This window comes from Ascaphus truei, chromosome 23 (genome assembly GCF_040206685.1).
Source record: "Ascaphus truei isolate aAscTru1 chromosome 23, aAscTru1.hap1, whole genome shotgun sequence".
Lineage (NCBI taxonomy): Eukaryota > Metazoa > Chordata > Amphibia > Anura > Ascaphidae > Ascaphus > Ascaphus truei.
Window position 1 is genome coordinate 6,400,650 of NC_134505.1, and position 12,461 is coordinate 6,413,110.

General features: G+C 53.8%; 1 protein-coding gene across 4 annotated transcripts in view; it reads left to right on the forward strand.

Annotated features, from left to right (window-relative positions):
- ITGA3 (integrin subunit alpha 3) overlaps positions 1-12,461 on the forward strand; it is a 71,568-nt gene that overhangs the window by 43,862 nt on the left and 15,245 nt on the right. For all 4 annotated transcript variants that reach the window (XM_075580356.1, XM_075580353.1, XM_075580355.1 and 1 more), the window contains 5 exons: positions 7,594-7,787; positions 9,353-9,441; positions 9,620-9,750; positions 9,957-10,040; positions 11,469-11,536. In XM_075580356.1, coding sequence (XP_075436471.1) covers positions 7,594-7,787; positions 9,353-9,441; positions 9,620-9,750; positions 9,957-10,040; positions 11,469-11,536 — 566 coding nt within the window. The remainder of the gene's footprint in view (positions 1-7,593; positions 7,788-9,352; positions 9,442-9,619; positions 9,751-9,956; positions 10,041-11,468; positions 11,537-12,461) is intronic.

Consider the following 12,461-nt stretch of genomic DNA (forward strand, 5'->3'; position numbering starts at 1 on the left):
GTCTCACTATACCCCTCTGTGCCAGTCTGTGTCTCACTATACCCCTCTGTGCCAGTCTGTGTCTCACTATACCCCTCTGTGCCAGTCTGTGTCTCACTATACCCCTCTGTGCCAGTCTGTGTCTCACTATACCCCTCTGTGCCAGTCTGTGTCTCACTATACCCCTCTGTGCCAGTCTGTGTCTCACTATACCCCTCTGTGCCAGTCTGTGTCTCACTATACCCCTCTGTGCCAGTCTGTCTCACTATACCCCTCTGTGCCAGTCTGTGTCTCACTATACCCCTCTGTGCCAGTCTGTGTCTCACTATACCCCTCTGTGCCAGTATGTGTCTCACTATACCCCTCTGTGCCAGTCTGTGTCTCACTATACCCCTCTGTGCCAGTCTGTGTCACTATACCCCTCTGTGCCAGTCTGTGTCTCACTATACCCCTCTGTGCCCGTCTGTGTCTCACTATACCCCTCTGTGCCAGTCTGTGTCTCACTATACCCCTCTGTGCCAGTCTGTGTCTCACTATACCCCTCTGTGCCAGTCTGTGTCTCACTATACCCCTCTGTGCCAGTCTGTCACTATACCCCTCTGTGCCAGTCTGTGTCTCACTATACCCCTCTGTGCCAGTCTGTGTCTCACTATACCCCTCTGTGCCAGTCTGTGTCTCACTATACCCCTCTGTGCCAGTCTGTGTCTCACTATACCCCTCTGTGCCAGTCTGTGTCTCACTATACCCCTCTGTGCCAGTCTGTGTCTCACTATACCCCTCTGTGCCAGTCTGTGTCTCACTATACCCCTCTGTGCCAGTCTGTGTCTCACTATACCCCTCTGTGCCAGTCTGTGTCTCACTATACCCCTCTGTGCCAGTCTGTGTCTCACTATACCCCTCTGTGCCAGTCTGTCTCACTATACCCCTCTGTGCCAGTCTGTGTCTCACTATACCCCTCTGTGCCAGTCTGTGTCTCTCTATACCCCTCTGTGCCAGTCTGTGTCTCACTATACCCCTCTGTGCCAGTCTGTGTCTCACTATACCCCTCTGTGCCAGTCTGTGTCTCACTATACCCCTCTGTGCCAGTCTGTCACTATACCCCTCTGTGCCAGTCTGTGTCTCACTATACCCCTCTGTGCCAGTCTGTGTCTCACTATACCCCTCTGTGCCAGTCTGTGTCTCACTATACCCCTCTGTACCAGTCTGTCTCACTATACCCCTCTGTGCCAGTCTGTGTCTCACTATACCCCTCTGTGCCAGTCTGTGTCTCACTATACCCCTCTGTGCCAGTCTGTCTCACTATACCCCTCTGTGCCAGTCTGTGTCTCACTATACCCCTCTGTGCCAGTCTGTGTCTCACTATACCCCTCTGTGCCAGTCTGTGTCTCACTATACCCCTCTGTGCCAGTCTGTGTCTCACTATACCCCTCTGTGCCAGTCTGTGTCTCACTATACCCCTCTGTGCCAGTCTGTGTCTCACTATACCCCTCTGTGCCAGTCTGTGTCTCACTATACCCCTCTGTGCCAGTCTGTGTCTCACTATACCCCTCTGTGCCAGTCTGTGTCTCACTATACCCCTCTGTGCCAGTCTGTGTCTCACTATACCCCTCTGTGCCAGTCTGTGTCTCACTATACCCCTCTGTGCCAGTCTGTGTCTCACTATACCCCTCTGTGCCAGTCTGTCTCACTATACGCCTCTGTGCCAGTCTGTGTCACTATACCCCTCTGTGCCAGTCTGTGTCACTATACCCCTCTGTGCCAGTCTGTGTCACTATACCCCTCTGTGCCAGTCTGTGTCTCACTATACCCCTCTGTGCCAGTCTGTGTCTCACTATACCCCTCTGTGCCAGTCTGTGTCTCACTATACCCCTCTGTGCCAGTCTGTGTCTTACTATACCCCTCTGTGCCAGTCTGTGTCTTACTATACCCCTATGTGCCTGTCTGTGTCTCACTATACCCCTCTGTGCCAGTCTGTGTCTCACTATACCCCTCTGTGCCAGTCTGTGTCTCACTATACCCCTCTGTGCCAGTCTGTGTCTCACTATACCCCTCTGTGCCAGTCTGTGTCTCACTATACCCCTCTGTGCCAGTCTGTGTCTCACTATACCCCTCTGTGCCAGTCTGTGTCTCACTATACCCCTCTGTGCCAGTCTGTGTCTCACTATACCCCTCTGTGCCAGTCTGTGTCTCACTATACCCCTCTGTGCCAGTCTGTGTCTCACCATACCCCTCTGTGCCAGTCTGTCTCACTATACCCCTCTGTGCCAGCCTGTGTCTCACTATACCCCTCTGTGCCAGTCTGTGTCTCACTATACCCCTCTGTGCCAGTCTGTGTCTCACTATACCCCTCTGTGCCAGTCTGTGTCTCACTATACCCCTCTGTGCCAGTCTGTGTCTCACTATACCCCTCTGTGCCAGTCTGTGTCTCACCATACCCCTCTGTGCCAGTCTGTGTCTCACTATACCCCTCTGTGCCAGTCTGTGTCTCACTATACCCCTCTGTGCCAGTCTGTGTCTCACCATACCCCTCTGTGCCAGTCTGTCTCACTATACCCCTCTGTGCCAGCCTGTGTCTCACTATACCCCTCTGTGCCAGTCTGTGTCTCACTATACCCCTCTGTGCCAGTCTGTGTCTCACTATACCCCTCTGTGCCAGTCTGTGTCTCACTATACCCCTCTATGTCAGTCTGTGTCTCACTATACCCCTCTGTGCCAGTCTGTGTCTCACTATACCCCTCTGTGCCAGTCTGTCACTATACCCCTCTGTGCCAGTCTGTGTCTCACTATACCCCTCTGTGCCAGTCTGTGTCTCACTATACCCCTCTGTGCCAGTCTGTGTCTCACCATACCCCTCTGTGCCAGTCTGTGTCTCACTATACCCCTCTGTGCCAGTCTGTGTCTCACTATGCCCCTCTGTGCCAGTCTGTGTCTCACTATACCCCTCTGTGCCAGTCTGTGTCTCACTATACCCCTCTGTGCCAGTCTGTGTCTCACTATACCCCTCTGTGCCAGTCTGTGCCTCACTATAACCCTCTGTGCCAGCCTGTGTCTCACTATACCCCTCTGTGCCAGTCTGTGTCTCACTATACCCCTCTGTGCCAGTCTGTGTCTCACTATACCCCTCTGTGCCTGTCTGTGTCTCACTATACCCCTCTGTGCCAGTCTGTGTCTCACTATACCCCTCTGTGCCTGTCTGTGTCTCACTATACCCCTCTGTGCCAGTTGTGTCTCACTATACCCCTCTGTGCCAGTCTGTGTCTCACTATACCTCTCTGTGCCAGTCTGTGTCTCACTATACCCCTCTGTGCCAGTCTGTGTCTCACTATACCCCTCTGTGCCAGTCTGTGTCCCACCATACCCCTCTGTGCCAGTCTGTGTCTCACTATACCCCTCTGTGCCAGTCTGTGCCTCACTATACCCCTCTGTGCCAGTCTGTCTCACTATACCCCTCTGTGCCAGTCTGTCTCACTATACCCCTCTGTGCCAGCCTGTGTCTCACTATACCCCTCTGTGCCAGTCTGTGTCTCACTATACCCCTCTGTGCCAGTCTGTGTCTCACTATACCCCTCTGTGCCAGTCTGTGTCTCACTATACCTCTCTGTGCCAGTCTGTGTCTCACTATACCCCTCTGTGCCAGTCTGTGTCTCACTATACCCCTCTGTGCCAGTCTGTGTCTCACTATACCCCTCTGTGCCAGTCTGTCACTATACCCCTCTGTGCCAGTCTGTGTCTCACTATACCCCTCTGTGCCAGTCTGTGTCTCACTATACCCCTCTGTGCCAGTCTGTGTCTCTCTATACCCCTCTGTGCCAGTCTGTGTCTCACTATACCCCTCTGTGCCAGTCTGTCTCTCACTATACCCCTCTGTGCCAGTCTGTGTCTCACTATACCTCTCTGTGCCAGTCTGTGTCTCACTATACCCCTCTGTGCCAGTCTGTGTCTCACTATACCCCTCTGTGCCAGTCTGTGTCTCACTATACCCCTCTGTGCCAGTCTGTGTCTCACTATACCCCTCTGTGCCAGTCTGTGTCTCACTATACCCCTCTGTGCCAGTCTGTGTCTCACTATACCCCTCTGTGCCAGTCTGTGTCTCTCTATACCCCTCTGTGCCAGTCTGTGTCTCACTATACCCCTCTGTGCCAGTCTGTCTCTCACTATACCCCTCTGTGCCAGTCTGTGTCTCACTATACCCCTCTGTGCCAGTCTGTGTCACTATACCCCTCTGTGCCTGTCTGTGTCTCACTATACCCCTCTGTGCCAGCCTGTCTCTCACTATACCCCTCTGTGCCAGCCTGTGTCTCACTATACCCCTCTGTGCCAGCCTGTGTCTCACTATACCCCTCTGTGCCAGCCTGTGTCTCACTATACCCCTCTGTGCCAGTCTGTGTCTCACTATACCCCTCTGTGCCAGTCTGTCACTATACCCCTCTGTGCCAGTCTGTGTCTCACTATACCCCTCTGTGCCAGTCTGTGTCTCACTATACCCCTCTGTGCCAGTCTGTGTCTCTCTATACCCCTCTGTGCCAGTCTGTGTCTCACTATACCCCTCTGTGCCAGTCTGTCTCTCACTATACCCCTCTGTGCCAGTCTGTGTCTCACTATACCCCTCTGTGCCAGTCTGTGTCTCACTATACCCCTCTGTGCCAGTCTGTGTCTCACTATACCCCTCTGTGCCAGTCTGTGTCTCACTATACCCCTCTGTACCAGTCTGTCTCACTATACCCCTCTGTGCCAGTCTGTGTCACTATACCCCTCTGTGCCAGTCTGTGTCTCACTATACCCCTCTGTGCCAGTCTGTGTCACTATACCCCTCTGTGCCAGTCTGTGTCTCACTATACCCCTCTGTGCCAGTCTGTGTCTCACTATACCCCTCGGTGCCAGTCTGTGTCTCACTATACCCCTCTGTGCCAGCCTGTGTCTCACTATACCCCTCTGTGCCAGTCTGTGTCTCACTATACCCCTCTGTGCCAGTCTGTGTCTCACTATACCCCTCTGTGCCAGTCTGTGTCTCACTATACCCCTCTGTGCCAGTCTGTGTCTCACTATACCCCTCTGTGCCAGTCTGTGTCTCACTATACCCCTCTGTGCCAGTCTGTGTCTCACTATACCCCTCTGTGCCAGTCTGTGTCTCACTATACCCCTCTGTGCCAGTCTGTGTCTCACTATACCCCTCTGTGCCAGTCTGTGTCTCACTATACCCCTCTGTGTCAGTCTGTGTCTCACTATACCCCTCTGTGTCAGTCTGTGTCTCACTATACCCCTCTGTGCCAGTCTGTCTCACTATACCCCTCTGTGCCAGTCTGTGTCTCACTATACCCCTCTGTGCCAGTCTGTGTCTCACTATACCCCTCTGTGCCAGTCTGTGTCTCACTATACCCATCTGTGCCAGTCTGTGTCTCACTATACCCCTCTGTGCCAGTCTGTGTCTCACTATACCCCTCTGTGCCAGTCTGTGTCTCACTCAACCCCTCTGTGCCAGTCTGTGTCTCACTATACCCCTCTGTGCCAGTCTGTGTCACTATACCCCTCTGTGCCTGTCTGTGTCTCAGTATACCCCTCTGTGCCAGTCTGTGTCTCACCATACCCCTCTGTGCCAGTCTGTCACTATACCCCTCTGTGCCAGTCTGTGTCTCACTATACCCCTCTGTGCCAGTCTGTGTCTCACTATACCCCTCTGTGCCAGTCTGTGTCTCACTATACCCCTCTGTGCCAGTCTGTCTCACTATACCCCTCTGTGCCAGTCTGTGTCTCACTATACCCCTCTGTGTCAGTCTGTGTCTCACTATACCCCTCTGTGCCAGTCTGTGTCTCAATATACCCCTCTGTGCCAGTCTGTGTCTCACTATACCCCTCTGTGCCAGTCTGTGTCTCACTATACCCCTCTGTGCCAGTCTGTCTCACTATACCCCTCTGTGCCAGTCTGTGTCTCACTATACCCCTCTGTGCCAGTCTGTGTCTCACTATACCCCTCTGTGCCAGTCTGTGTCTCACTATACCCCTCTGTGCCAGTCTGTGTCTCACTATACCCCTCTGTGCCAGTCTGTGTCTCACTATACCCCTCTGTGCCAGTCTGTGTCTCACTATACCCCTCTGTGCCAGTCTGTGTCTCACTATACCTCTCTGTGCCAGTCTGTGTCTCACTATACCCCTCTGTGCCAGTCTGTGTCTCACTATACCCCTCTGTGCCAGCCTGTGTCTCACTATACCCCTCTGTGCCAGTCTGTGTCTCACTATACCCCTCTGTGCCAGTCTGTGTCTCACTATACCCCTCTGTGCCAGTCTGTGTCTCACTATACCTCTCTGTGCCAGTCTGTGTCTCACTATACCCCTCTGTGCCAGTCTGTGTCTCACTATACCCCTCTGTGCCAGTCTGTGTCTCACTATACCCCTCTGTGCCAGTCTGTGTCTCACTATACCCCTCTGTGCCAGTCTGTGTCACTATACCCCTCTGTGCCAGTCTGTGTCTCACTATACCCCTCTGTGCCAGTCTGTGTCTCACTATGCCCCTCTGTGCCAGTCTGTGTCTCACTATACCCCTCTGTGCCAGTCTGTGTCTCACTATACCCCTCTGTGCCAGTCTGTGTCTCACTATACCCCTCTGTGCCAGTCTGTGTCTCACTATACCCCTCTGTGCCAGTCTGTGTCTCACTATACCCCTCTGTGCCAGTCTGTGTCACTATACCCCTCTGTGCCAGTATGTGTGTCACTATACCCCTCTGTGCCAGTCTGTGTCACTATACCCCTCTGTGCCAGTATGTGTCTCACTATACCCCTCTGTGCCAGTCTGTGTATCACTATACCCCTCTGTGCCAGTCTGTGTCTCACTATACCCCTCTGTGCCAGTCTGTGTCTCACTATACCCCTCTGTGCCAGTCTGTGTCTCACTATACCCCTCTGTGCCAGTCTGTGTCTCACTATACCCCTCTGTGCCAGTCTGTGTCTCACTATACCCCTCTGTGCCAGTCTGTGTCTCACTATACCCCTCTGTGCCAGTCTGTGTCTCACTATACCCCTCTGTGCCAGTCTTTCACTATACCCCTCTGTGCCAGTCTGTCACTATACCCCTCTGTGCCAGTCTGTGTCTCACTATACCCCTCTGTGCCAGTCTGTGTCTCACTATACCCCTCTGTGCCAGTCTGTCTCACTATACCCCTCTGTGCCAGTCTGTGTCTCACTATACCCCTCTGTGCCAGTCTGTGTCTCACTATACCCCTCTGTGCCAGTCTGTGTCTCACTATACCCCTCTGTGCCAGTCTGTGTCTCACTATACCCCTCTGTGCCAGTCTGTGTCTCACTATACCCCTCTGTGCCAGTCTGTGTCTCACTATACCCCTCTGTGCCAGTCTGTGTCTCACCATACCCCTCTGTGCCAGTCTGTCTCACTATACCCCTCTGTGCCAGTCTGTGTCTCACTATACCCCTCTGTGCCAGTCTGTGTCTCACCATACCCCTCTGTGCCAGTCTGTGTCTCACTATACCCCTCTGTGCCAGTCTGTGTCTCACTATACCCCTCTGTGCCAGTCTGTGTCTCACCATACCCCTCTGTGCCAGTCTGTGTCTCACTATACCCCTCTGTGCCAGTCTGTGTCTCACCATACCCCTCTGTGCCCACAGCTGGCAGGACATAGTAGTGGGCGCCCCCTATTATTTTGACCGGAAGAAGGAGTTGGGGGGCGCTGTCTACGTGTACGCGAACGAGGCGGGGCGTCTTCGCGACCTCCCGGCCGTTGTCCTGTATGGTCCCAGCGGGTCCGGCTTTGGCTTTGCGTTGGCAAACATCGGGGACATTAATCAGGACGGGTTCACAGGTAACACCTTCCCTCTCGCCCCGGCAGGCGATGCCCGTTATACCACCCTGTCTGTTTCTGCACCCCCCCCCCCCCCCAGGGAACTGCAGAGAGCACGCTCTGTACCAATGCTGTGTAATAGGGAGGGGGTATATGGGGTAATAGGAGGAGTTATAGGGAGGGGATATATGGGGTAATAAGAGGAGTTATAGGGAGAGGTTATATGGGGTAATAGGAGGAGTTATAGGGAGAGGTTATATGGGTGATAGGAGGAGTTATAGGGAGCGGTTATATGGGGTAATAGGAGGAGTTATAGGGAGAGGTTATATGGGGTAATAGGAGGAGTTATAGGGAGAGGTTATATGGGTAATAGGAGGAGTTATAGGGAGCGGTTATATGGGGTAATAATAATTATGCCCCTTTACAAAGCACTAGTAAGACCACACCTTGAATATGGAGTACAATTTTGGGCACCAATCCTTAGAAAAGACATTATGGAACTAGAGAGTGCAGAGAAGAGCCACCAAATTAATAAAGGGGATGGACAATCTAACTGATGAGGAGAGGCTAACTAAATTAGATTTATTTACATAAGAAAAGAGGCGTCTAAGAGGGGATATGATAACTATATACAAATATATTCAGGGACAATACAAGGAGCTTTCAAAATAACTATTCATCCCACGGGCAGTACAAAGGACACCGGGTCATCCCTTAAGGTTGGAGGAAAGGAGATTTCACCAGCAACAAAGGAAAGGGTTCTTTACAGTAAGGGCAGTTACAGTGTGGAATTCATTACCCATGGAGACTGTGATGGCAGATACAATAGAATTGTTCAAAAAAAGGTTGGACATCTTTTTAGAAAGGAAAGGTATACAGGGATATACCAAATAAGTAACATGGGAAGGACGGTGACCCAGGGATTAATCCGATTGCCAATTCTTGGAGTCAGGAAGGAATTTATTTTCCCCTTATGAGATATCATTGGATGATATGTCACTGGGGTTTTTGTTTTCCTTCCTCTGGATTAATAAGTAAGTATAGATATAGGATAAAGTATCTGTCGTGTAAATTTAGCATAGGTTGAACTTGATGGACGTACGTCTTTTTTCAACCTCATCTACTATGTAACTATGTAACTATATCCTCCTCCTACTATGTAACTATGTAACTAGTATGTAATTATGTAACTATATCCTCCTACTATGTAACTATGTAACTAGTATGTAACTATGTAACTATATCCTCCTACTATGTAACTATGTAACTAGTATGTAACTATGTAACTATATCTTCCTACTATGTAACTATGTAACTAGTATGTAACTATGTAACTATATCCTCCTACTATGTAACTATGTAACTAGTATGTAACTATGTAACTATATCCTCCTACTATGTAACTATGTAACTAGTATGTAACTATGTAACTATATCCTCCTCCTACTATGTAACTATGTAACTATATCCTCCTCCTACTATGTAACTATGTAACCAGTATGTAACTATGTAACTATATCCTCCTCCTACTATGTAACTATGTAACCAGTATGTAACTATGTGTGTATTACTCCCCTCTCTCCCAGATCTGGCGGTTGGAGCGCCCTTTGAGGGATCCGGCAAAGTCTACATCTACCACAGTAATGCTCGGGGCCTACAGCCCGAGCCCCGCCAGGTAACCTAAAAGATACTCACTCCTACTCTCTTCCGTTAACATGTCCCCCCCCTTACTCCGTCTCTTCCCTGGTCTTACGGTTCTATATAGCGATACTCCGGAGGGGTGGGGGGTAGAAAGGTAATGGTACTTTGCGTTACCTCTTGATCGCGGGATGTTACCCCCCCCCCCCTTGCAGGTGATTGACGGCTCTGAAGTGGGGGGTATTCCTACTTTTGGGTACTCGCTGAGCGGGGGGCTGGACGTGGATGAGAATTCTTACCCGGACCTGCTCGTGGGGAGTCTGTCTGACCGGATCGCACTTCTCCGGTAATGTGTGTGTGGGGGGGGGGGGGGGGGGGTGGAGGGGGGCTATTACTGGGGTATTATTAGAGTATTATTGGGGCAACATCTTGGTGGTGTGATGTGAGGGTGTGATAAGGGTGACATTAGGGAGTTTATAGGGTGTTGGGGGTTTTGGGGTGACCCTCTCTCACACCCCGTTATTTTGTGGGTAACCCCTCTCTCACCCGCAGGTCTCGCCCCGTTATCAACATCTCCAAGGATTTCTCGGTGTCTCCGGCTTTGGTTGATCCCAGTAAATGTTCGGCCACCTCCTGGTGAGTGATCCCCGCGCCCCTAGAGTGCCTGACCCATAACTGTCCCCAGAAACTCATCCCTCCCCCTTTGTGCTGCCCCTACTCCCTCCCCCACCCCCCTCCCACTGTGCTCTCCCATAGTGCCCCCTACTACACCCTAAGCCCCCCCTCTGTGCTCCTCCACGGCTCCCCTACTGCACCAGGACGCCCACGTCTACCTGCCCCTGACACCCCGTGCTCCCCCCTGACATCTTGTGCTCCCCCCCTGACACCCTGTGCTCCCCCCCTGACACCCTGTGCTCCCCCCCTGACACCCTGTGCTCTCCCCCTGACATCCTGTGCTCTCCCCCTGACATCCTGTGCTCCCCCCCTGACACCCGGTGCTCCCCCCTGACATCCTGTGCTCTCCCCCTGACATCCTGTGCTCTCCCCCTGACACCCTGTGCTCCCCCCCTGACACCCCGTGCTCCCCCCCTGACACCCCGTGCTCCCCCCCTGACACCCTGTGCTCTCCCCCTGACACCCTGTGCTCTCCCCCTAACACCCTGTGCTCCCACCCTGACACCCTGTGCTCCCCCCCTGACACCCTGTGCTCCCCCCCCTGACACCCTGTGCTCCCCCCCTGACACCCTGTGCTCCCCCCCTGACACCCTGTGCTCTCCCCCTGACACCCTGTGCTCCCCCCCTGACACCCTGTGCTCCCCCCCTGACACCCTGTGCTCTCCCCCTGACACCCTGTGCTCCCCCCCTGACATCCTGTGCTCTCCCCCTGACACCCTGTGCTCTCCCCCTGACACCCTGTGCTCTCCCCCTGACACCCTGTGCTCCCCCCCTGACATCCTGTGCTCTCCCCCTGACACCCTGTGCTCTCCCCCTGACATCCTGTGATCTCCCCCTGACATCCTGTGCTCCCCCCCTGACACACTGTGCTCTCCCCCTGACACCCTGTGCTCCCCCCCTGACACCCTGTGCTCTCCCCCTGACACCCCGTGCTCCCCCCCTGACACCCTGTGCTCTCCCCCTGACACCCTGTGCTCCCCCCCTGACACCCGGTGCTCCCCCCAGACATCCTGTGCTCTCCCCCTGACACCCTGTGCTCTCCCCCTGACACCCTGTGCTCCCACCCTGACACCCTGTGCTCCCCCCCTGACACCCTGTGCTCCCCCCCTGACACCCTGTGCTCCCCCCGACACCCTGTGCTCTCCCCCTGACACCCTGTGCTCTCCCCCTGACACCCTGTGCTCCCCCCCTGACACCCTGTGCTCTCCCCCTGACACCCTGTGCTCTCCCCCTGACACCCTGTGCTCCCCCCCTGACACCCTGTGCTCCCCCCCTGACACCCTGTGCTCCCCCCCTGACACCCTGTGCTCTCCCCCTGACACCCTGTGCTCCCCCCTGACACCCTGTGCTCTCCCCCTGACACCCTGTGCTCTCCCCCCCTCTCTGCAGTGTGGCTGTTCGGCTCTGCTTCTCTTACACCCTGAGCACCGGCAGTGCCAGCTACAAGAAGAATATCAGTGAGTAACGAGGAGAGGAGGGGGGGGGGGGGGCGGCAGGACCTGTCTCATTAGCACAGGGTGTGGGATAGTAACAGTAGTGACACTGCCCCTCTCCCTGCAGTACTCCCTGGGTGTGAGATAGTAACAGTAGTAACACTCTGCCCCTCTCCCTGCAGTACTCCCTGGGTGTGGGATAGTAACAGTAGTAACACTCTGCCCCTCTCCCTGCAGTACTCCCTGGGTGTGGGATAGTAACAGTAGTGACACTGCCCCTCTCCCTGCAGTACTCCCTGGGTGTGGGATAGTAACAGTAGTGACACTCTGCCCCTCTCCCTGCAGTACTCCCTGGGTGTGGGATAGTAACAGTAGTGACACTGCCCCTCTCCCTGCAGCCCTGCAGTACTCCCTGGGTGTGGGATAGTAACAGTAGTGACACTCTGCCCCTCTCCCTGCAGTACTCCCTGGGTGTGGGATAGTAACAGTAGTGACACTGCCCCTCTCCCTGCAGCCCTGCAGTACTCCCTGGGTGTGGGATAGTAACAGTAGTGACACTGCCCCTCTCCCTGCAGTACTCCCTGGGTGTGGGATAGTAACAGTAGTGACACTGCCCCTCTCCCTGCAGTACTCCCTGGGTGTGGGATAGTAACAGTAGTGACACTGCCCCTCTCCCTGCAGTACTCCCTGGGTGTGGGATAGTAACAGTAGTGACACTCTGCCCCTCTCCCTGCAGTACTCCCTGGGTGTGGGATAGTAACAGTAGTGACACTCTGCCCCTCTCCCTGCAGTACTCCCTGGGTGTATGATAGTAACAGTAGTGACACTCTGCCCCTCTCCCTGCAGTACTCCCTGGGTGTGGGATAGTAACAGTAGTGACACTGCCCCTCTCCCTGCAGTACTCCCTGGGTGTGGGATAGTAACAGTAGTGACACTCTGCCCCTCTCCC